The sequence below is a fragment of the Tachyglossus aculeatus genome, chromosome 6 (genome assembly GCF_015852505.1).
Source record: "Tachyglossus aculeatus isolate mTacAcu1 chromosome 6, mTacAcu1.pri, whole genome shotgun sequence".
Taxonomy (NCBI): domain Eukaryota; kingdom Metazoa; phylum Chordata; class Mammalia; order Monotremata; family Tachyglossidae; genus Tachyglossus; species Tachyglossus aculeatus.
This window is the reverse complement of record NC_052071.1, coordinates 19,423,781-19,448,391: the sequence shown is the minus strand read 5'-3', so window position 1 is coordinate 19,448,391 and position 24,611 is coordinate 19,423,781. Positions and strand designations below refer to the sequence as shown.

Below are 24,611 nucleotides of genomic sequence, written 5' to 3'. Positions count from 1 at the left end.
TATTTGTTAAGGGCTTACTATATACCTGTATATAGGTATATATGTTTGTTCATATTTATTACTCTATGTATTTTATTTATTTATTTTACTTGTACATATTTATTCTATTTATTTTATTTTGTTAATATGTTTTGTTTGGTTGTCTGTCTCCCCCTTCTAGACTGTGAACCCGCTGTTGGCTAGGGACCGTCTCTATATGTTGCCAACTTGTACTTCCCAAGCGCTTAGTACAGTGCTCTGCACACAGTAAGCGCTCAATAAATATGATTGAATGAATGAATGAATACCAGGCACTGTACTCAGAGCAGGGGTAGATAATAATAATAATAATAATAATAATAATAATAATAATGGTATTTGTTAAGTGCTTACTATGTGCAAAGCACTGTTCTAAGCACTGGGGGGGATACAAGGTAATCAGATTGTCCCACGTGGTGCTCACAATCTCAATCCCCATTTTACAGATGAGGAAACTGAGGCACAGAGAAGTTAAGTGACTTGCCCAAAGTCACACAGCTGATAAGTGGCAGAGCCGAGATTCGAACCCATGACCTCTGACTCCCAAGCCCGGGCTCTTTCCACCAAGCCATACTGCTTCTCTGATACAAGCTAATCAGGTGGGACAGAGTCCATTTCCCACATGGGGCTCACAGTATTACTCCCCATTTTACAGATGAGGTAACTGAGGCCCAAAGAAGAGGAGTGACTTGCCCAAGGTCACACAGCGGGCAAGTGGAGGTGCCGAGATTAGAACGTAGGTCCTTCTGACTCCCAAACCCGTGCTCTATCAAGTTGCAGAGTCGGGATTAGAACCCAGGTCCTTCTGACTCGCAGGCCTGTGCTCTACCCACTGGGCCACATTTCTTCTTTAACCAAACTGCCGCTAGCACTCTGGTACATGCTCTGGTCTTGCCACTACTAGATTACTGCATTAGCCCGCTCTTCGATCTCCCTGAGGATTCCAGCTTCTCCCCGCTCTGATTTATACTACATGCTGCCAAGCCAATCACCTTTGGTTTTATTATACCACTCACTCAATCATATTTAGTGACAGTTATTGTGTTCAGAGCACTGAACTAAGTCCTTATAGTAATGATGGTATTTGTTAAGCGCTTACTAAGTGCCAAGCACAGAAACCCTGAACCTATCTGTGCTCTGCATCCGCTGTTTTCCTACTTTCCATCTTTGCTCCTCCCGAGCCGACCTTCTAGATATGCCTTCTAATAATAATAATAATAATAATGATGGCATTTATTAAGCGCTTAGTATATGCAGAGCACTGTTCTAAGCGCTGGGGAGGTTACAAGGTGATCAGTTTCTCCCTCTTGAGGCTCACAGTCTTAATCCTCATTTTACAGATGAGGTAACTGAGGCCCAGAGAAGTGAAGTGACTTTGCCCAAAGTCACACAGCTGACAAGTGGCGGAGCTGGGATTTGAACCCATGACCTCTGCCTCCAAAGCCCGGGCTGTTTCCACTGAGCCACGCTGCTTCTAGACTGTGAGCCCACTGTTGGGTAGGGACCATCTCTATATGTTGCCAGTTTGTACTTCCCAAGCACTTAGTACAGTGCTCTGCACACAGTAAGCACTCAATAAATACGATTGAATGAATGAATGAATGACTATGCCCCTGTCTTGACCCCCATGCCCTCACTCATCCTGGTCCCTTGACTTTCAACTCCCGCCTTCCCTCCCACATGACACAGACTTTTAATCCATCAATCAAAGGTATAGATGGAGTGCTTACTGTGTTCAGGGCACTGTACCAAGCACTCGGGAAAATACAGTGCAATAGAGTTGGAGACACATGATCTACAGTGGGAGACAGACGCTAAAATGACTTACAGTTGGGGGAAATCGTCGAGTAGAAAGACTTGAGCGAAAGTTCTGTGGGGCTGTGGTCTAACTGCTTAATAATATCTAAGTATCTAAGTGCTTAATAATAATAATAATGATGATGGTATTTGTTCAACTCTATGTGCCAAGCCCTGTTCTAGGCACTTGGGTAGATACAAGGTAATCAGGTTGTCCCACGCGGGGCTCACAGACTTAATCCCCATTTTACAGATGAGGTAACTGAGGCCCAGAGAAGTGAAGTGGCTTGCCCAAGGTCACACAGCTGACAAGAGAGGCAGCGTAGCTCAGTGGAAAGAGCCCGGGCTTGGGAGTCGGAAATCGTGGGTTCTAATCTCGGCTCTGCCACTTGTCAGCTGGGTGACTTGGGGCAAATCACTTCACTTCTCTGTGCCTCAGTGACGTCATCTGTAAAATGGTGATTAGAACTGTGAGCCCCATGTGGAACAACCTGATTACCTTGTATCCCCCCCAGCGCTTAGAATAGCGCTTGGCACATAGTAAACGCTAAACAAATGCCATCATTATTATTATTAAGTGGCGGGGTCAGGATTAGAACTCATGACCTCTGACTCCCAAGCCCGGGCTCTTTCCACTAAGCCACGCTGCTTCTAAGTGGTTCACAGCCCAGGCGACACAGAAGGCAGAGGGTGGGAGAAATGAAGGTTTCATCAGGGAAGGCCTCTTGGAGATGTGATTTGAGGCATTAGACATATGCCCCACCCTCCATCCCACATCACCCCTTCAGTCAATGCTAGCACTCATGAACTTGTTTACACCCCTTTTAATCCTCAATTACGGGTACTCAATGATTCGCTTTGACCATTCTTGCTGGAAATATTTTTATGCTTGTTTCCCATTTCTCTGTATTTACCAAGTACCTGGTAAAGGACACTACAACTACTACTGTACTCTCATGAATTACTTAATCATGTATTCTGTTTTCAATTCAATTGCTGTCCTATTCGAGAGAATCAGTGTGGCCTAATGGAAAGACAACAGGCTTGGGAGTCAGAGGACCAGGTTCTAATTCCGCTCTGACGCATGCTGCTGTGTGACCTCGGGAGAGCCACTTAACTTCTCTGTGTCAGTTATCTGGAAAAATCAAATTGGGATTCAGACTGTGACCTCGAGTGGGATAAGGACTTTCCAACCTGATTATCTTATTTCTACCCCAGTGCTTAGTGCAGAGCCTTGCACATAGTAAGCACTTAACAAATACCATAAAACACCCTCCTGAGAAAAAACTATCCCTGACCTAACTTCAGCCAGGCACTGTACTAAGTGCTGGGGTGGATACAAGCAGTTTGGGGTGGACACAGGCCCTGTCCTATGTGAAACTCACAGTCTCAATCCCTATTTTACAGATGAGGTAACTGAGGCACAGAGAAGTGAAGTGATTTGCCCAAGGTCCCACAGCAGACAAGTGGCGGAATTGGAATTAGAACCCCTGACCTTCAGACTTTCAGGCCTGTGCTTTATCCACTATGCCATGCTGCTTCTCACAACAATGATTGTGGTATTTGTTTAGCGCTTACTATGTGCCAGGCACTGTACTAAGCACTGGGGTGGACAATACAACCAAATTGGGTTGGACACAGTCCCTGTCCCATGTGGGGCTCACAGTCTTAAGCCCCATTTTACAGATGTGGTAACTGAGGTACAAATAAAATGACTTACCCGAGGTCATGCAGCAGACAAGTGGTAGAGCCAGGATTAGAACCCATGACCTCCTAGCCCCGAGGTCCCGTGTTCTATCCAGTAGGCCACGCTGCTCCTCTATGTGTTTGACACATAGTAAGAGCTTAACCAACACCATTAAAGAAAATACTACTAACTGATCCATTTAAAATCTCTGTCACGAGGTAAGACCGAGCGGGTGGCTTTCTGCTAAAATAGAAAAAGAACCCCATCACCCGGTAACTCGGCTTAACGTTAAATAGGACCGAAAGCGATCCCATGCCAGCTTTGTTGCTGAATTGTACTTTCCAAGCATTTAGTACAGTGCTCTGCACACAGTAAGCACTCAATAAATACGATTGAATAAATTTCTGACTGTGGCAATGGAACGCTTTTAGAGAACCGGTCTGAGCTGCCTCTCTCAAGCCCGTTTCACAATGACTTCACCGATCGATCGATAATATTCATAGCACCCACCGCACCCCACGACTTCCTGAGCCCTAAGAGTACGACAACAGAGGAAGAAGACACAACCTTTGACCTCAAGAAGCTTAGAGTCTACGGGGTGGGGAGACGCCGCAAAATTATTTACAATACAAAAGTTGGGGTAGAAACTTCAAGAAAGATTTCAAAATAGATGTGCTCCTTATGCATCTAACAGACGCAGATTTAAAGCCGTCTTGAATCTATCTATAGACGCTGCGTGCCCCACTTCTTGTAGTAATGACATTCATAAATTCACAACCTTCAAGTTCCAATAGGTGTCTCCTCATCTGGATATTGTGCGATTTCGTGACTGACACTTCCATGTCCAACCTGCCCACATCCTCTAGGAACTTCTACTCTGCCCCCTCCGAGGCCTCGTCTTTCTGGACCGAAGAGCCCTCACCTTTTCGGTCTGCCCTCTCCCACGACTCCGGCTCTGTGTCCTTCCCAAGTGAAACCCTATTATGATTCAAAGGGACGAGCGCTACAACAGCCTGTCTCTTTTATCTGAACTCTGCAGTGTCTCCCAATGATAAAAACCCTAAATAAGAACAGGTGGCCTAATGAACATTACAGAGCATTTCAAGTAGGATTCTGACTTCTTACCCACATGGTTGGGGTGTGTAAGCAGCTGCAGAAGTGAACTTTTACACGCTTGATCGTTACCCAAATCACACGACGATGTTTTCAAATTTTATACGGCAGCCAGCCCATCGCCACTTTCAAATAGAGAATTGCTTAAAAATTGCAACAGACTAATGTCTGTGGTGACACCCCAGTGGTGATGATCTCAATGAATTTTATAGTAATAATAATAATAACAATGGCATTTGTTTTAGACTGTGAGCCCACTGTTGGGTAGGGACTGTCTCTATATGTTGCCAACTTGTACTTCCCAAGCACTTAGAACAGTGCTCTGCACACAGTAAGCACTCAATATGATTGATTGATTGATTGATTGTTAAGCACTTACTATAATAATGATGGTATTTGTTAAGCGCTTACTATGTGCCGAGCACTGTTCTAAGCGCTGGGGTAGATGCAAGGTAATCAGGTTGTTCCACATGGGGTTCACGGTCTTAAGCCCTGTTTTACAGATGAGGTAACTGAGGCACAGAGAAGTGAAGTGACTTGCCCAAGGTCATACAGCTAAGTGGCAGAGCTGGGATTAGAATCCGTGACCTCTGACTCCCAAGCCTGTGCCCTTTCCACTGAGCCACACTGCTTCTCTGCAATGCATTTTGCATGAAAAATTTGCACGAGGCTTATTAATTCAGGAATCTCCAAGCTTGGAAATTGTACACTGAACTGACAATTAATTGACGGTGCTATTTTTTTTTAAATGATATTTGCTAAATGCTTATCAGACATTGTACTAAGTGCTAGGGTAGACACAAGCTAATCAGGTTGGACAGAGTCCCTGTCTCACGGGGGTCTCACAGTCCTAAACCCCATTTTACAGATGAGGTGACTGAGGCACAGAGAAGTGAAGTGACTTGCCCAAAGTCCCACAGCAGACAAGCGGTGGAGCCGGGATTAGAATTTAGGTCTTTCTGACTTCCAAGCCTGTGCTCTAAGAGAAGCAGTGTGGTTTAGCGGAAAAAGTGCGGACTTGGAAGTCAGAAGATGTAGGTTCTAATCCCGCCCCCACCACTTGTCTGCTGTGTGACCTTGGGCAAGTTAGTTAACTTCTCTGTGCCTCAGTCGCCTCATCAGTAAAATGGGGATTGAAAGTGTGAGCCCCTTGTGGGACAACCTGATTACCCTGTATCTATCCCAGTGCTTAGAACAGTGCTGGGCACATAGTTAAGTGCTTAACAAATACCATCATTATTATTCTAGGCCATGTTGTTTCTCCTTTGTGCAGAGCACTGTACTAAGCCCTCAGGATAGTACAGTATGATAGAGTTGGTGGGCCCAATCCTTGTCCTTGAGGGAATTCCTCTCTTTAAATCAATCAATCATATCTATTGAGTGCTTACTGTGCTCACTACACTGGATTAGCACTTGGAAGAGTATAATAGAACAGAGTTTTGTACACACATTCCCTGCCCACAATGAGTTGACAGTCTAGCGGCAGGATGACTGTTCCAATTTCTCCATCCAGTCAAAAGTAGAAAATGTCCACCTCTATGCACATGACACCCAAATCTACATCTCCCAGCCCAATCTCTCTCCAGTCGTGCACCTCCTTCTGCCTTCAAGACATTTCCACTTGGATGTCCTCCTGTCATCTCAGTGCTCTGCACACAGTAAGCGCTCAATAAATACGATTGAATGAATGAATCTCAAACTTAACATGTCCAAAACAGAGCTCCTTATAATAATAATAATTTTGGTATTTGTTAAGCACTTACTATGTGTGAAGCATTGTTCTAAGCACTGGGGAGGATATAAGGTGATCAGGTTGTCCCATGTGGGGCTCACAATCTTAATCCCCATTTTACAGATGAAGCAACTGAGGCACAGAGAAGTTAACTGACTTGTCCAAAGTCACACAGCTGACAAGCGGCGGAGCCGGGATTTGAACCCATGACCTCTGACTCCCAAGCCCGGGGCTCTTTCCACTGAGCCACTCTGCTTCTCATCTTGTCATCTTATCACCTTCTCCTTATCTTCCCACCCAAACCCTATCCTCCCCCTGACTTTCCCGTCACTGTAGATGGCACCACAATCCTTCCTGTCTCACAAGCCCGTAACGCTGGCATTATCCTTGACTCCTCTCTCTCATACGTTTGTATGTAATTATTACACTATTTATTTATTTATTTTATTTGTACATACTTATTCTATTTATTTTATTTTGTTAATATGTTTTGTTTTGTTCTCTGTCTCCCCCTTCTAGACTGTGAGCCCACTGTTGGGTAGGGACCGTCTCTATATGTTGCCAACTTGTACTTCCCAAGCGCCTAGTACAGTGCTCTGCACACAGTAAGCGCTCAATAAATACAACTGAATGAATGAATTAATTCAACCCATACATTCAATCCATCACTAAATCCTGTCAGTCCCATCTTCACAACATCGCTAAAATCTGCCTTTTCCTCTCCATCCAAACTGCTACCACGTTAATACAATCACTCATCCTATCCCGCCTGGATTATTGCATCAGCCTCCTTGCTGACCTCCCAGCCTCCTGTCTCTCCCCACTCCAGTCTGTACTTCATTCTTCTGCCCGGATCATTTTTCTACAAAAACATTCAGGACATATCACCCCGCTCCTCAAAAAATGCCAGTGATTGCCCATCCACCTCCGCATCAGACAGAAACTCCTCACCACTGGCTTAAAAGCACTCCATCACCTTGCCCCCTCCTACCTCACTTCGCTTCTCTCCATCTACAACCCGGCCTGCACGCACGCAGCCGATAAATGGCCGAGTTTGGATTAGAACCCAGTTTCTCTGAACCCCGGGCCCGGTCTTGCCACTAAGTCAGGCCGCTTCTGCTACCGGGTGCCCCTCTTTGTTATAGCAACATGAGCACCTTTCAGGTTTCGTTCCACTGTAGTGAGTTAATATTCAAGATGTCATCATTCTTCCGAGCTTGGGGGTGGATCTCTGACATATTACTTTTGTTCAGCAGGCAGAAAACAGACTTAGTGATTCTTCTAGATAATCTGGGTGAGCAGGAGATGAGTACTATTCATCTTTCCGATCTAAAGATGCCTGATGATTGTCTGCTTTTGTCAAAAAGGCTCCCAACCTAGGCATTGAAATGCCTGACAATCATCAGGTTGACAGACGTTCGCTTGCCTGAGAGTTTGTCTTCATTCCTGTAGAATCTTTCTCTCGTCAACTTCTCGTATATGCCTAGTAGACAATTGCCCAAGTAGCTTGGGCCTGAACTGAAAGGCTCTTAGATGTATTTACTCTTGTAGTTTTTAACGAAATTAGCATTGGCGTGGGTATTATATTGTTTGCTTGGAGTTCCACTCAAAGGATAGCGCAGGGAACGTGCCTACCTACTCTGTAATACTGCACTCTCCCAAGCGCTTAGTATAATGCTCTGTGAACAGTAAGCACTCAACAGATATGAGTGACTGACTTGGTCATAGATGTTCACGAGCTTTTGACTGCCTTCTCTGGAATGGCGGTCATCCGAGGACATTCGGACAAACAGGAGACTGAGAGGCTCAAAGTCTAACTGTACGCCTTGAATGTTTAAATGCTCACCCTTTAGCTCTTAACAGGGTAAATAATCCCAACATACAACTAGCCTTGGTACCGTGTGATGGTTCTGCAGAGGAAATTTTATTCCTGCTCTATACTATAGCTTGGATACTGAACTAAGAATAGGACCTGGCTGTCATTTTTAGGTCTGGCTGGAAGACTGTCTACAGACATTTCAGCAGAATGTGTTTATCAGTCAACAGATCAATGATATTCATTGAGCGCGTACAGAGCTCTGAAATAAGCCCTTGGGAGAGCACAATATAACAGAGTTGGTAGGCACGTTCCCTACCCATAATGAGCTTACGACCTAGTGGGGGAGATGGACAGAAATAAATTATCAATATGGACATAAATGCTGTAGAGCTGAGGGTGGGGTGAATTACAAGTGTCCAAAGGGTACAGATCCAAGTACACAGATGACAAGGGAAAGGGAATCTGGCTGCCTGCCTTGTTATTTGACACACTGTCCTTCTACTCTTTTCACTGATAATTCATTTGATACTTCAGGAAAGATTTCTGAAATCTATTTCACCCAAATGGAATGTGCAAAGTTGCCGTCAACGGCTGTTAGGGTTTAGCAGAAAACAAATGGGCATCTACTAATGATGGTATTTGTTAAGCACTTACTATGTGCCAAGCAGTGTTCTAAGCGCTGGGGTAGATATAAGGTAATCAGGTTGTCCCATGTGGGGCTCCCAGTCTTAATCCCCATTCTACAAATGAGGTAACTGAGGCACAGAGAAGTTAAATGACTTGCCCGAAGTCCCACAGCTGACAAGTGGCAGAGCCGGGATTAGAACCCATGACCTCTGACTCCCAAGCCTGTGCTCTTTCCACTAAGGCATGCTGCTTAGTAGTAATGGTTTTTGTTAAGCGCTATGTGCCAAGCACTGTTCTAAGTGCTGAGGTAGGTACATGGTAATCAGGTTGTCCCACATGGGGCTCACAGTCTTAATCCCAACTAGCCAGAGAAGAGGCCAAGCGTTTAGTACAGTGCTCTGCACACAGTAAGCGCTCAATACATATGATTGAATGAATGAATAAAAGAGGACAAAGGACCGAGATTCTAATCCGGGTTTCCCCACTTGTCTGCTGTGTGATCTTGGGCGAGTCACTTAACTTCTCTGTGCCTCAGTTACCTCACCTTTAAAATGGGGATTAAGACTGTGAGCTCCATGTGTGACAAGGGCTGTGTCCAACTCGATATGCTTCTGTTTACCTCAGTGCTTAGTACATTGCCTGACACAAAGTAAGTGTTTAACAAATACCACAATTATTATTATTAATAATAATGAAAAGTCCGACACCAGCAGTTGGTCAGATCAGATGCTCCTCAGACAGAGTGAATGAGGCAATTATGACAGAGGGGAGAGGGGAGAGACTTGGAGATGGTATGATCAGTGAAGAGGCTGATGTGTCAGTCATGCTGGGATGTGAGAAGCAGCGTGGCTCAATGGAAAGAGCACAGGCTGTGGAGTCAGAGGTCATGGGTTCAAATCCCAGCTCTGCCAATTGTCAGCTGTGTGACTTTGGGCAAGTCACTTAACTTCTCTGTGCTTCAGTTACCTCATCTGTAAAATGGGGATTAAGACTGTGAGCCCCCTGGGAGACACCCTGATTACCTTGTAACCTCTGCAGCGCTTAGAACAGTGCTTTGCACATAGTAAGTGCTTAATAAATATTATTATTATTATTACGTGATGATAGACTGGATTAGCTCCATGGATGGTGGGTGGAGGGGAAGAGACAGATCCTGGAAACAGTGGGGATGGAGAAAAGAAGGGATTCGCTGAGTTGTAACATGGGGGTGGAAAGAGATGAAGTACTGAAGGATGATGCAAACGTTCGGGGCTTGAGAGAGGGGAGGACAGGACTGTAGACAGCCACCTTGGGAAAGTTAGGAATAGGGGAGGATCTGAGAGGGGAGATGAATTCCGTTTTGGACATATTAAACGTGAGGTTCTGGAGGGATATTCATGTTACAATGTTCTACAGCCAGGGGTAAACATGGAATTTCAGAGGAGAAAGGTCATGAGAGTCAACTGATTCACTGAAGCTGTGGGAGATAATGAAATGCCCAAGGGAGTGAGTGCAAATTGAGAAAAGAAGACCCAAAACAGCATCAATCACAGACTAGGAGATATCCTGAAAACATAATCTTATTCATTTTTTCCTCCCACATATTATGAAAACATTAGAACTATTTTCTGTAATGCCAACTGCCTTTTCTAGCTTAACAAAGGCAGCGTGGTTTAGAGGAAAGGGCATGGGTAGGAGAGGCAGGAGGCCTGAATTCTACTTTCATTCATTCATTCATATTTATTGAGCACTTACTGCGTGCAAAGCACTGTACTAAGTGCTTGGGAAGTACAAGTTGGCAACATATAGAGGTGGTCCCTACCCAACAACGGGCTCACAGTCTAGAAGGGGGAGACAGACAACAAAACAAAACATGTAGACAGGTGTCAAAATCGTCAGAACAAATAGAATTAAAGCTATATGCACATCATTAACAAAATAAATAGAATAGTAAATAGGTACAAGTAAAATAGAGTAATAAATCTGTACTAATATATGAAAGTGCTGTGCGGAGGGGAAGGAGGTAGGGCCGGGGGGGGATGGGGAGGAGGAGAGGAAAAAGGGGGCTCAGTCTGGGAAGACCTTCTGGAGGAAGTGAGCTCTCAGTAGGGCTTTGAAGGGAGGAAGAGAGCTAGCTTAGCGGATGTGGGGAGGGAGGGCATTCCGGAACAGGGGGAGGATGTGGGCCGGGGCTCGACAGCGGGACAGGTGAGAATGAGGTACAGTGAGGAGGTTAGTGGCACAGGAGAGGAGGGTGTGGGCTGGGCTGTAGAAGGAGAGAAGGGAGGTAAGGTAGGAGGGGGCGAGGTGATGGACAGTCTTGAAGCTGAGAGTGAGGAGTTTTTGCTTGATGCGTAGGTTGACTGGCAGCCACTGGAGATTTTTGAGGAGAGGAGTAACATGCCCAGAGCGTTTCTGCACAAAGATGATCCGAGCAGCAGCATGAAGTATAGACTGAGCGGGGAGAGACAGGAGGATGGGAGATCAGAGAGGAGACTGATGCAGTAATCCAGTCGGGACAGGATGAGAGATTGAACCAGCAAGGTAACGGTTTGGATGGAGAGGAAAGGGCAGATCTTGTCGATGTTGTGACTGGTCTGCCGTGTGACCTTGGGCAAATCACTTATTTTTTCTGGACCTCAGTTTCCTTTTCTATAAAATGGCAATATTAATGCTGTTTCCCCCCAGTCTCTAGAGCCATGGTGAAGGAGGTTGCTTTAGAAAAATGAAAACCATCAATTACCATTAACGGTAATCATCATAATCATGACATGGAAAAATAAATATTATTACTGTTACTAAGAATAACAAGATGATATCAAAAGTAATCATCTTTTGGATTGCCTACTCCTCAAGTGGGTCATTCATAGTTTTCAGATTTACAGGGGCAAATAATGAAGCAGCATTTAAGAAGCCTACTCTATTTATACCACAGTGTAATTATCTATCTGGAACTATGAGTCTATTCCTCTTAATAAATACAATATGGAGAATATAGTATTTTCTACATCTCACAATTTTAAAGAGAAGCAGTAATTGATTCTGCAAAATACACAAATATATGACTACTTATAAGATGTGTTTATGTAGCATTATGATGCAATTTTCAACATCATATTAAAACTGATTAGCCTTTTTCAATTGAGTAATGTACAAAATCACCAACATTTTTTGAAGAAAAAAGGGGTTTTTCATTTTTTTTCTTACAGTTCCTACTGTCGAGTTATACCCTGCATCTCTCTCTATGGCATCTCAGTCTGTGACTGCAGAATTTGAGTTTAGTGTAAATTAATGAATATGGAACTTTTATTTTTCACAGCCAGGCTAACTGATATTGCAAGCTAATGTAAACACACACAAGCACACACCAAGTATTAAATTTTAACACAATGTAGCCCAACAAGACAACATAACACTACACTCCTAATAATAATAATGATGGAGAAATGGAACATGAATTTAGCAAGGAAGAACTTCCTCCTACTATTTAACTGCAGTTACCAGAGAGTACTATTTTCTTGAATGGGAATAACCTATGCTGGCAGGGTGTTTTGTCTCATGAAAAACAGAAGAAAAAGACAGGAAGTCCATTAGGAGAATGATTTGCAATGAAAGTGATCAAACTGGATCAAAGAGTTAGCTTCACCTACTTTTAGAGAGCAGCAGGGATGATATAATTAAGAAAAAATAAGAAGTCACGTTTATACGTCTCCCATATAACTTCACTTCCTGGCATTATTTGGGGGAGAATTTTGATCAGCCCTTGGTTTGAAGAGACAGTCAGGTTCTGATCAAGCAGCCCATAAATCAAGGAAAATGAATTTACCACGGCTTCGCACAATACTAGATTCTCCCAATGCTAAATCGACAAGGATTCTTCTTGGCTTGCTCAAATAGTAACTCAGTGAGTTCCAGCAGCCCCCTTGACAACTTCCAAACTTCCCTGACTTCTTCAAATTGGAGGTCATTTAGGAAAGGGAGGACCTGATTCATTAACCTCTCTCCTCTCAACTGATTTCTGGCAGTGTTAGACAAAAAGAAATAGGCAGTTCGTAATGATTCATGAGTAACTCTAGGGTTAAAACTGCTTTTGAAATAAAAAAGCCAAATCTCTTTATAAATCAGCACACCTATGCAAATTAAAGCAGGTGTTTATAGCTGTGTTTGCAGCTCAGTTCCGTATCTCAGTAAATCAAAAATTATTGATTTTGAACAAATGGCCGATTTTATGGTCAAAGCTCATTTCATTTTTTGGAGATAATTGGATTTTATTAAGCAATTTCAGAAGTGTCACTGAGTACACCATATGAGATTAATAACACATTTCTGACCAAAATGGTCTATATCATCTAGTTAAATTCAGCAAAATTCAGGAATCATTTTAAAATACTACTTAGTGTGAGAACATTTACAGAGCTACTTTTCCTCAGTTGCATGAGAAACTGCACATTGTAAATGAACATAAGGCTTTGAAATATATAATTAGAGTAAAGCAAATTTTTACCAGTGCCAGACAAAATGTGCTGTAAGAGCCAATCACCATGTACTCTAGCAGAAGCTGATTATAATAAAATGAAAAACAAAGGCTAGGGGCACCTTTCCATCTCACAAAATACCCCGTGACTTTGTAGGATATTCCAGCCACATTTTTGGTGCAGTGATATAAATGATTTCTCAGAAGTACAGCTATTAGAAGAAGGGATTTCAGGGTGGTCCAGGCACAATATGAGAGAATCCCACAAGCGAAAGTTCCAGGTATAGACTCATCCAACACAGGGACAGAATCCTAAAGCTGGGAAGGAGCTTAATTCATCGCTCAGTCTCCAGCTAGGCCTGATCCAGCCATCCCAGAGAGAAACAAGTCAGTCATTTTCTTTTCATTACGACTTTTAGGAGCGCTTTCTGTATGCTTCGCCCTGGGTATATAGCAAGTAGTCAGACTGGGATCACAATCTAAGAGGGAGATAGGGTAGGTATTTTAACCCCATTGAAAATATCTCTGGAGTAAGAGAGTGCATACATTCCCTTGATTGTATTAACCTGGTGACCATTTTCCAGGTGCTGCTATTTGGCCCCAAGGTCTGGGAGTGAATGGCCCTGACTTGCTCCCTTTATTCATCCCCCCTCCCAGCCCCACAGCACTTATGTACATACCTCTAATTTATTTATATTAATGTCCATCTCCCCCTTGAATAATAATTATGGTACTTTTTAAGCACTTACTATGTGCCCCGCACTGTTCAAAGTGCTGTGGGAGGTACAAGGTAATCAGGTTGTCCCACGTGGGGCTCACGGTCTTCATCCCCATGCTACAGATGAGGTAAGTGAGGCACAGACAAGTTAAACGGCTTGCCCAAGGCCACACAGCAGACAAGTGGCGGAGCTGGGATTAATCTAATTAATATAATCTAGTTAATTCTCGAAGCAGCGTGGCTTACTGGAAAGACCACGAGCTTGGGAGTCAGAAGTCGTGGGCTCTAATTCCGGCTCTGCTACTTGTCAGCTGTGGGATTTAACTTCTCTGGGCTCAGTTAACCTCATCTGTAAAATGGGGATTAAGACTGTGAGCCCCACGGGGAACAACCTGATTACCTTGTATCTACCCCAGTGCTTAGAACAGTGCTTGGCACATAGTAAGCGCTTAACAAATACCATCGTTAGTATTATTATTCTCAAGCTGCTTCATGCTGCTTCACTATACTATAGTACCGTGCTCCGCAGGGATTGTCTCTCTTTTAGAATTGTACTTTCCATGTGCTTAGTATAGTGTTCTGCACACAGTAAGTGCTCAATAAATGTGAATGAATGAATAAATGAATGCACAGGGTAAATGCTCAAAAAATATGATTGAATGAGAATGAATGAATGAGGCACTGGATGGAAGAGGTCACAGAAAGCAGCTGGGTGAAGCATCTGAAGAACCCGATAAGCAGGTTACTTGGCTAGTTTCTATGCCTTCGGACTCTCACTCTTTTAGGCAGTTGCAAGAATCACCTTTCTTAAGGGTCAACCCTGACCAATCCCTTCTGTCCTCAAAACCCGAGGGCGCATAAAAGTAAAACTCCACTCTGCACATCAACATTCTCCATCATTTTGCTCTCTCTAGTATCCGCCTCCCCTGCAGATTGTAAGCTCACTGTGTGCAGGGAGTGGGCTGGGTATCATAAATTGACCACTGAGAACACCAAACCATCTAGTTGATGTCACACCTTCACACGGCACATTCCGCTAACTGCTCAAATGATATGAAAGAGCAGTGAGCCCCTGACGGCGGCAGACGCCCCTCCCCGGATCAAACACCGTGCCCACGGTACTGGGGTTCCCCCCACACCCCTGACCTTCGGGCAGAAAGGACACCGATCGAGTAATATCGCTCTACGTCTGTCTGTATTCAACTATTCACGCACAAGCAGTCTAGTGCAGAGTTTGGTCCTGCTACATCGATTTCCGTGTGGTCTGGGCTATTCTTGATGGTGTCAGGCAGCAGCGGGGCCTAATGGGTAAAGCACAGGCCTGGGAGCTGGAGGACCTGGATTCTAATCCTGCCTATGCCATTTGCCTGCTGTATGACCTTGGCCAAGTCACTTCACTTCTCCACGCCTCTGTTTCCTCAACTGCAAAATGGGAATTCAATACCGGTTCTGCCTCCTATTAGGCAGTGAGCCCCATGGGGGACAGGGGCTGCATGTGGCCTGACTTGATTGACTGATTGACTTGTTTCTACCTAGTGCTTAGAACAGTGCTTGACCACAGAATGGCTTATTAGAAAGAGCACGGGCTTGGGAGTCAGAGGATGCGAGTTCTAATCCCACCTCTGCCACTTGTCTACTGTGTGACACTGGGCAAGTTACTTAACTTAACTGTGCCTCAGTTACCTCATCTGGAAAATGGGGATTAAGACTGTGAGCCCCACGTGGGACAACCTGATTGCCTCATATCTACCCCAGGGCTTAGAACAGTGCTTGGCACATAGTAAGTGCTTAGCAAATACCATCATTAATTAACACATACTTATTAAAAAATGAATAAGAACCTGTACATACCAAGTCAGAGTTACGGGGGAGAGGAAAGCATCTCATAACTTGGGCAACAACAGAACGAGAGAAAAAATGTTTTCTGAAAAGAAACATTCTTCACACCTCATTTTTGGGCACGAAAATGGTTATACATTTCCATACCCCAAATGGGGATGAAACTTGAAAACCGTCGGGGCCTACCTGACTGATGTCCATTCCGGAGTCACAGCTCAACGGCTGGGTGGATGTCAGCCCGTTCGAGCCGATGACGGTTGTGATCACGGCGTTCTCATCAATTTTCCGAATCATAGTACCGTCCACAAAGTAAATGAAACCATGCCGGTCAACCGTGATACCTGTCGGGGAACGGTAAGTGAGCATAAGTAGTCCACTGGGATTCATTTGCAGCGACATCGGGGTTGCAAAAGGACTCAGAGGAACAGCCGGGCATTGGCAAGAATCATTTCCATTTTGCTTTAAACCATACCGTGACGTGAGAGGGGCTCGTGTGTCGTCACGGGCACATTTCTGTGTTGGGGGAAAAAGATTAAAAATGAAACCGTTCTCAAAAAGCCTTTTTGATGCATGCCATTGTTAATTTAAAAAGGAGGGAAGTTACACCTTTATGACATTAGTAGGCCTTCCCGCTTTCAACTTCAGTTCTGCATCCAGGGGTTCCTGGATGGGCAACACATCTACCAACTTTCAACTCCTAAAAAGCTGCTTAACTTGGTTTGTTCAGCTTCTATAATGGTACGTAGCATATGAAGGTCCAGTGAACGGGGGAGAGAGTGAAGTCCTTGGCCAAGAGCATGGGGCTTTGCTGGTAATGCTGCTGCCAGAAACCTATGGAGCTACCTTGGGCAAGTCACTCAGCTTCTCTGTGCCTCAGTTTCCTCATCTGTAAATTGGGTTTTCAATACCTGTCCTCCCTTCTACTTATTCTGGAAGCCCCCTGTGGTACAGGGACTGTGTCCAACTTGATGACTTTGTACCTACCCCAGTGCTTAGCATACAGTAAGTACTGAAATACCGTTATACGAATATCACTACTACTAGTACTAATAATAATAATGGCATTTTATTAAGCGCTTACTATGTGCAAAGCACTGTTCTAAGCGCTGGGGAGGTTACAAGGTGATCAGGTTGTTCCACATGGTGCTCACAGTCTTCATCCCCATTTTACAAATGAGGTAACTGAGGCCCAGAGAAGTTAAGTGACTTGCCCAAAGTCACACAGCTTATAAGTGGCGGAGCCGGGATTCGAACCCATGGCCCAAAGTCACACAGCTGACAAGTGATGGAGCCGGGATTTGAACCATGACTCCAAAGCCTGTGCTCTTTCCACTGAGCCACGCTGCTTCTCTTACTACCACTAAGAGATGTGAAAGCTCTTTGGAAAATACAAAGAATAGGTTAAAACAAAATGCTTTGGAATGATTTCTTCAGGCAACTTGAGGGGTCTATGAAAAAATGGAAAAAGGAGAGTCTAAAGGGCAGGGATCATTCAGCCTGAAGAAAAGACTAAGAGGAAATTAACTAATGGGCTTGAATTATGTGAAGGTGGTTATGGTTGTCCAGAGATCACTGAGATAACAATGATGGTATTTGTTAAGTGCTTACTATGTGCCAAGCACTGTTCTAAGTGCTGGGGGAGATACAAGGTCATTAGGTTGTCCCACGTGGGGCTCACAGTCTTAATCCTCATTTTACAGATGAGGTAACTGAGGCACAGAGAAGTGAAGTGACTTGCCCAATGTCACACAGCTGACAAGTGGCAGTGCCGGGATTAGAACCTATGACCTCTGACTCCCAAGCCTAGGCTCTTTCCACTGGGCCACGCTGCTTCTCTAATCAGAATAAAAGGGAAATCACCCAAGCCACAGCTCCTCAGAGGAACATGTGGGTGAAGCAGGAAAATAATGAGAATAATAATCATTAATAATTATGGCACGTGTTAAGCGCTTTACTATATGTCAAGCACTCTGAGACTGTGTGATGTTGAGGAAGTCACTTCTCATCTTCCATACCGTTTTCTCATCTGTTTATCTATTTGTCTATTTGTTGCCAAATTGTACTTTCCAAGTGCTTAGTTAAATGCCCTGCACACAGTAAGTGCTCAATAAATACGACAATGAATAAGTGAATGTTGTTAAGCACTGTGGTAGATACGAGTTAATCAGGTTGGACACAGTCCCTGTCCCAACTGGGGCTCACACTCTAAATCCCCATTTTACAGATGGGGCAACTGTGGCCTGGAGATGTGAAGTGACTTACCCAAGGTCTCACAGCAGACATGTGGTGGAGCCGGGATTAGAACTCAGGTCCTTCTGATTCCTAGGACCCAAGAGGTTTGAACCTGTGAGCCACCTGGTGCTGGGTCTCTCCCGTCCTGCGGAGCGCTACCGGTCACTGACTCGCAGGAGCAGAACATTCAATCCATCCATTCATCCATCCATCAGGCCATTGGATTTATGGAGCACTTACTGGGGGTAGAGCACTGTACCAAACCCTTGGGAGAGTGGACTATGAGCCTGTCCCTTCTAGACTGTGAGCCCATTGTTGGGTAGGGACCATTTCTATATGTTGCCAATTTGTACTTCCCAAGCACTTAGTACAGTACTCTACACACAGTAAGTGCTCAATAAATACAAATGAATGAAGGAATGAATGAAGATCATATAACTGATAGACAAATTCCCTGTCCATAGGCATGGGAGGATCAGGATTTTCCCTCTAGACTGCAAACTCATTATGGGCAGGAACGTGTCCTCTAATTCCACTGGACTGGACTCTCCCAAAGGTTTAGAACAGTGCTCTGCAAATAGTAAGTGCTCAATAATTACCACGGATTGATCTATTCCATCGACTTTAACTTAGCTATTAATGCCTGGAGAGAGGGGAAGGTTTTTTTTTTTTTTTTCTATTTTGTCTTCCTCCCCCACACTTCTCCAGACTGTAAATTCCCCTTGGACAAGGAATATCTTCAAAATAAGGTTTTGGATAATCCCAAATATCTACTACAGTTTTAGGTGCAAAATATGTGACCAACAATGATTAGTGATAAGTAGATGTGTAACGGAGACCACAGGGTGGAAAACATTTTTTTTGACAGAGAGGATTAAACATCGGACTGGGTTGCCACATTCCCTGGGTGGGTTTGTGAAATCTCCTTCCCTGGATATTTATGAAAACAGAGCAGGTTCTCATCTTTTCGGGATGATGTTTTTTGCGGGCCTGCCGGTAGGCAGCGGGAAGTCGTCACTGACCTCGATATCCCTGTCTACCCTAAGATTAAATAACTCTACTCTTGTCCCTGGAGTTTTGACTTATTAGTGAGTTTGGAAAAAAATCAATGAATCCATTTCTTTGCCCCCCTCCCCAACTTCAGGCAAAATGCTTTCCAACTTAAAACCGCACAGCACATGGTCTATTATGCTACCTGTGAAAGATTTATATGATTTTCTTTCAAAATGAGTTATTTTCTTTAAAATAACGTTAAGTTCTGGGACTGTGACTTTAAAGATCCTATAACTACTATCAACACATTTCCACATTTGAACAGATAGTTATTGGTTTAGTTCTGTTAATAAGGCCAGAAATAGCAATGCAGTTGAAAAACATGGTTACTTAAATTTTATCATTCAATTCTTTAGTTTATCATTCAATGGCTCAAAAATGTATTGGTCCACCAGCCCTTTCTGTGGGGAGTGGGTTTTCAAATGAGTAGATTCCCGATAATCAGGTAGAACAAAATCCCCATCGCATGGGGCTCACGGTTTAAAGTGGAAAGAGACCAGGTAATAATAACAATAAGAAGAATGGTGGTATTTGTTAAGATCTTACTATGTGTCGAGCACTCTTCTATGCGCTGGAGTAGATACAAGGCTATCAGGTGGTCCCACGTGGGGCTCACAGTCTCAATCCCCATTTTACAGATGAGGTAACTGAGGCACAGAGAAGCTAAGTGACTTGCCCAAGGTCACACAGCTGACAAGCGGTGGATCTGGGGTTAGAACCCACGACCTCTGACTCCCAAGCTCGGGCTCCTTCCACTAAGCCACGCTGCTAGCTGACTCCCCATTTTATAGATGAGGCAACTGAGGTCCAGAGAAGTTCAATGACTTGCCCAAGACACATCTAAAGAGTGTCCCACTCCTTAGAGTCCCACCTCTTCTCGGTCTGCTTAGACACACTCAGGTCACGTCGGAGAACTGAGGCTAGAAACGAGTTAAAGAAGCCATGGGTCCATGACAAAGTCTTTACTCACCCAGGGGGAAACCTACGGGGCAGTGATCGACTCCACCATCCCCACGGAGTTTCCCTGATGGTGATATTGTCTACAGTGTAAACTCACTCTGGGCAGGGAATATGTCTGTTGTACTGTTATATTGTACTCTTCCAAGTGCTTAGGCCAGTGCTCTGCACACAGTAAGCTCTCAATAAGTACGATCGACTGTCGGCAGCCATTGTGATGAGAAAAATCAAAGGACCAAGCACTTGTTTTACACCATTCTGTACAGCACAGACTTTCAATTTTTTTTAAAAAAAACAACAAACACTTTGCTGCTTTCCCATGTTCGTGAAGGTAAAAAGATAGGGTCAAAAACTACAGGCATCTGTTCATTAGTTTTGTTTGTCTGGTGCATTTATACCTTAATCTATCTTCCTTGTTAAGGAAAACTAATGAAAAATCCAAAAAAGTCTAGTTTCTTCTTTTTTGCTAAACAAAAACAACAGATAGAAGTCACTTTTTACTTCACTAGTCAAAATTTCAAACTGTAATAATTTTTTTTTTTTTTTAAGTTGGTTATTTGCAAACCTCTTGCTGTGTGCCAAGCACTGTAGTAAACTCTGGAGTACATAGAAGATAATCTCCAGTGGCTGCCTGTCAACCTACGAATCAAGCAAAAACTCCTCACTCTTGGCTTCAAGGCTGTCCATCACCTCGCCCCCTCCTACCTCACCTCCCTTCTCTCTCCTTCTCCAGCCCAGCCTGCACCCTCCACTCCTCTGCCACTAACCTCCTCACTGTACCTCGTTCTCGCCTGTCCCGCCGTCGACCCCCGTCCCATGTCCTCCCCCCTGGCCTGGAATGCCCTCCCTCCGCACATCCGCCAAGCTAGCTCTCTTCCTCCCTTCAAAGCCCTACTGAGAGCTCACCTCCTCCAGGAGGCCTTCCCACACTGAGCCCCCTTTTTCCCCTCCTCCTCCCCATCCCCCCCGCCCTACCTCCTTCCCCTCCCCACAGCACTTGTATATATCTGTACAGATTCATTACGCTATTTATTTTACTTGTACAAATTTACTATTCTAGTAATGATGTGCATATAGCTTTAATTCTATTTGTTGTGACGATTTTGACTCCTGTCTACATGTTTTGTTTTGTTGTCTCTCTCCTGCTTCTAGACTGTGAGCCCGTTGTTGGGTCTCTATATGTTGCTGACTTGTACTTCCCAAGTGCTTAGTACAGTGCTCTGCACACAGTAAGCACTCAATAAATATGACTGAACGAATGAATAATCAGGTGAGACATAAACCCCTCCCCACCTGAAGCTCATAGTTAAAGGGGGAGAGAGAGACCAGGTTCTGAATCCCCATTTTACAGATGAGGCAGCTGAGGTACAGAGAAGTTAAATGACTTGACCAAGGTCATATGGCAGACGCAGGATTAGAACTCAGGTCTGCTGGAGCTCAGGCCCATGCTCTTTCCACTAGGTTGTGCTGCTTTCTTTCATTCAATCGTATTTATTGAGTGCTTACTGTGTGCAGAGCACTGTACTTAGTGCTTCAGAAGTACAAGTTGGCAACATATAGAGAAGCTCCCTACCCAACAACGGGCTCACAGTCTAGAAAGGGGAGACAAACAACAAAACAAAACAAGTAGACAGGTGTCAATACCATCAGAATAGAATTATAACTATAAACACATCATTAATAAAATAAATAGAACAGTAAATATGTAAAAGTAAAGTAATTAGAGTAATAAGTCTGTACAAACATATATACAGGTGCTGTGGGGAGGGAAAGGAGGTAGGGCAGGGGGAATGGGGAAGAGGAGAGGAAAAAGAGGGCTTAGTCTGGGAAGGCCTCTTGGAGGAGGTGAACTCTCAGTAGGGTAAGCACTTATTCAAGGGTAAACACTTGAATAATCATTCCAACCCCACAGTACTTACCTTGTATCTACCCCAGTGCTTACTTAGAACAGTGTCTGGCACAAAGTAAGCGCTTAACAAATACCTTTAAAATAAATAAATACCACTGACTGATGGACTGATTGATCTGTACACAATAAACACCCAAATACCAATGATTAATTGATTGATTCTGAGACTTACATGGGCCAGGGACTGTGTTAGATCTAAATAGCTTCTCTGTGGCTCAGTGTTTAGCACCGTGCTTGGTACAAAGGAAGTGCATAGGAAGGGAGGAAGAGAGCTAGCTTGGCAGATGTGTGGAGGGAGGGCATTCCAGGCCAGGGGGACGACATGGGCCAGGGGTCGATGGATTAGCTTCTTTCACTTCTTTGACTGATTCCAAATATTTGCTCTAGGTGACAGGGCAATCGAAAGAAAGGGGCTTAGAATTTTTCAAAAAAATCACATCAAAAAATCCAAAGAGTTGTTAGGCAGCAAAGAATTTGAAGCAAACAACGTTTCAAGGACTTTGGTGTCTGGAATGGAAGGTTATGGATTGAATTTCTCCGAGCAGACATTTGAACTATAAAACCAAGAGAAAATGACTCTGGGCACACTGTGCTTTGCTGAACTTCAACTGTTTTCAAATCATTTTGAGATTTTCAATGACAGTGCTATGTTTACCCATCCCTAACATATCATATTAGGCTAATGTACCCCTCGGAAACGCGGACCGTAACTTCACAGCTAAATGCACGAGAGTCTCTCTCAAGTCTTCGATAGAATTTATGGTTGCACTAATAGCTTCCCCAAGTATCCCGATTGGAACCTTGCCCTACTGGTATCGGATATGCAGAGTTGAGGCTTAGGTAGAGAATTCATGACAAATTTAAATATCTTTACAACATAATAGTAAACATTCATTCATTCAATCGTATTTATTGAGCGCTTACTGTGTGCAGAGCACTGTACTGAGCACTTGGGAAGTACAAGTCGACAATATATAGAGACGGTCCCTACCCAACAACGGGCTCACAGTCTAGAAGGGGGAGACAGACAATAAAACAAAACATGTGGACAGGTGTCAAAATAGTCAGGACAAATAGAGTTTAAGCTATATGCACATCATTAACAAAATAAATAGAATAGTAAATATGCACTAAACGTTTTCCAGTGGCTGTTAACACGGTCCAAATATTTCTTAATATAGTGTTGTGATGACCCAGCCATCATCGCAGTGTGGCTCAGTGGAAAGAGCCCGGGCTTTGGAGTCAAGGGTCATGGGTTCGAATCCCGGCTCCGCCATATGTCTGCTGTGTGACCTTGGGCAAGTCACTTAACTTCTCGGAGCCTCAGTTCCCTCATCTGTCAAATGGGGATGAAGACTGTGAGCCCCTCGTGGGACAACCTGATCACCTTGTATCCCCCCCAGTGCTTAGAACAGTGCTTTGCACATAGTAAGCACTTAACAAATGCCATTAAAAAAAAGAGGAAAAAGTCCCAACTGTATTTTCAACACAGTCTTATAGATGTCTTTTAAATATCTGATGCAGAAAGAAATATTTGATACCACCAGCATCTGAATCTTCCTTGCCCCATAGCAGGGCACTGGAGAATTTCATTGTTTGGTAAAAGCAGTGAAGAAGCCTTCCCTGCTGTGAGGCCTAGTGATCAGAGCATGGGCCTAGTCAGAAGGACCTGGGTTCTAATCCCAGCTCTGCCACTTGTCTGCTCTGTGACCTTGGGTGAGTCACTTAACTTCTCTGTGCCTCAGTTACCTCATCAGTAAACTGAGGATTAAGACCGTGAGCCCCAAGTGGGACAGGGATTGTGCCCAACCCAATTAGCTTGTATTCACCCCAGCACTTAATACAGTTCCTGGCTCATAATAAGCACTTAAATAAATACCACAATTATTATTGCCTATGTGCGAAATACTTTGGTATTCACCCTACCCTCAGCCCCACAGCACTTACGTAAATATCCTTACCCTATCTGTAACTTATTTTAATGTCTGTCTCCCTCTCTAGACTGTAAACTCCCTGTGGGCAGGAACCATGTCTACCACCCCTACTATATTGTACTCACGTGCTTAGTACAGCACTCTGCACGTAGTAAGCACTCAATATATATTATCTATGTACAGATGGATAGCAGTAGAAACAAACAGGGGCAATGCCCTGTTCTGTGTACTTGGGAAAATTCAACACAAATAAAGGAAGCATTCAGTGCTCATGTGATCTTCCGCACTAATGGGGAGTTGGGCGATAAAACTATTTATAACTCGGTTAATCAAAATGAGTAAGTGAATGTACACCTGAATAAACATTTCTCGGCAAGTACCAGTGACGGGTGCTGGGTTTTACAGCTTGGAGTATTGGGAATGTAGTGGGGAACGCTTCCTGGAGGAGGTGGGCTATTAGGGGACAGCTACCTCTATGGTGTTTCCAGTGACAATATACGGATCCAAAAGCGGGACAGTGTAAAAACAGGATCGATAGAACATCAATTCTTTTGAAATTGGTGTTGGAGAAGGCTTTCACGAATACCATGGACTGCTCGAAAGACAAACAAATGGCTTTTAGAGCAAATTAAACCAAAGCGGCCTTTAGAAGGCCAAATGACTCGACTTGGATTAGCACATTTTGGAAATATAATCAGGAGGGCAAATTCTCTGGAAAAGACA

General features: G+C 44.0%; 1 protein-coding gene across 2 annotated transcripts in view; it reads right to left on the bottom strand.

The window, feature by feature from the left end:
• TENM1 (teneurin transmembrane protein 1) overlaps positions 1 to 24,611 on the bottom strand; it is an 849,492-nt gene that overhangs the window by 52,981 nt on the left and 771,900 nt on the right. For both annotated transcript variants that reach the window (XM_038747613.1, XM_038747612.1), the window contains exon 23: positions 15,990 to 16,144. In XM_038747613.1, coding sequence (XP_038603541.1) covers positions 15,990 to 16,144 — 155 coding nt within the window. The remainder of the gene's footprint in view (positions 1 to 15,989; positions 16,145 to 24,611) is intronic.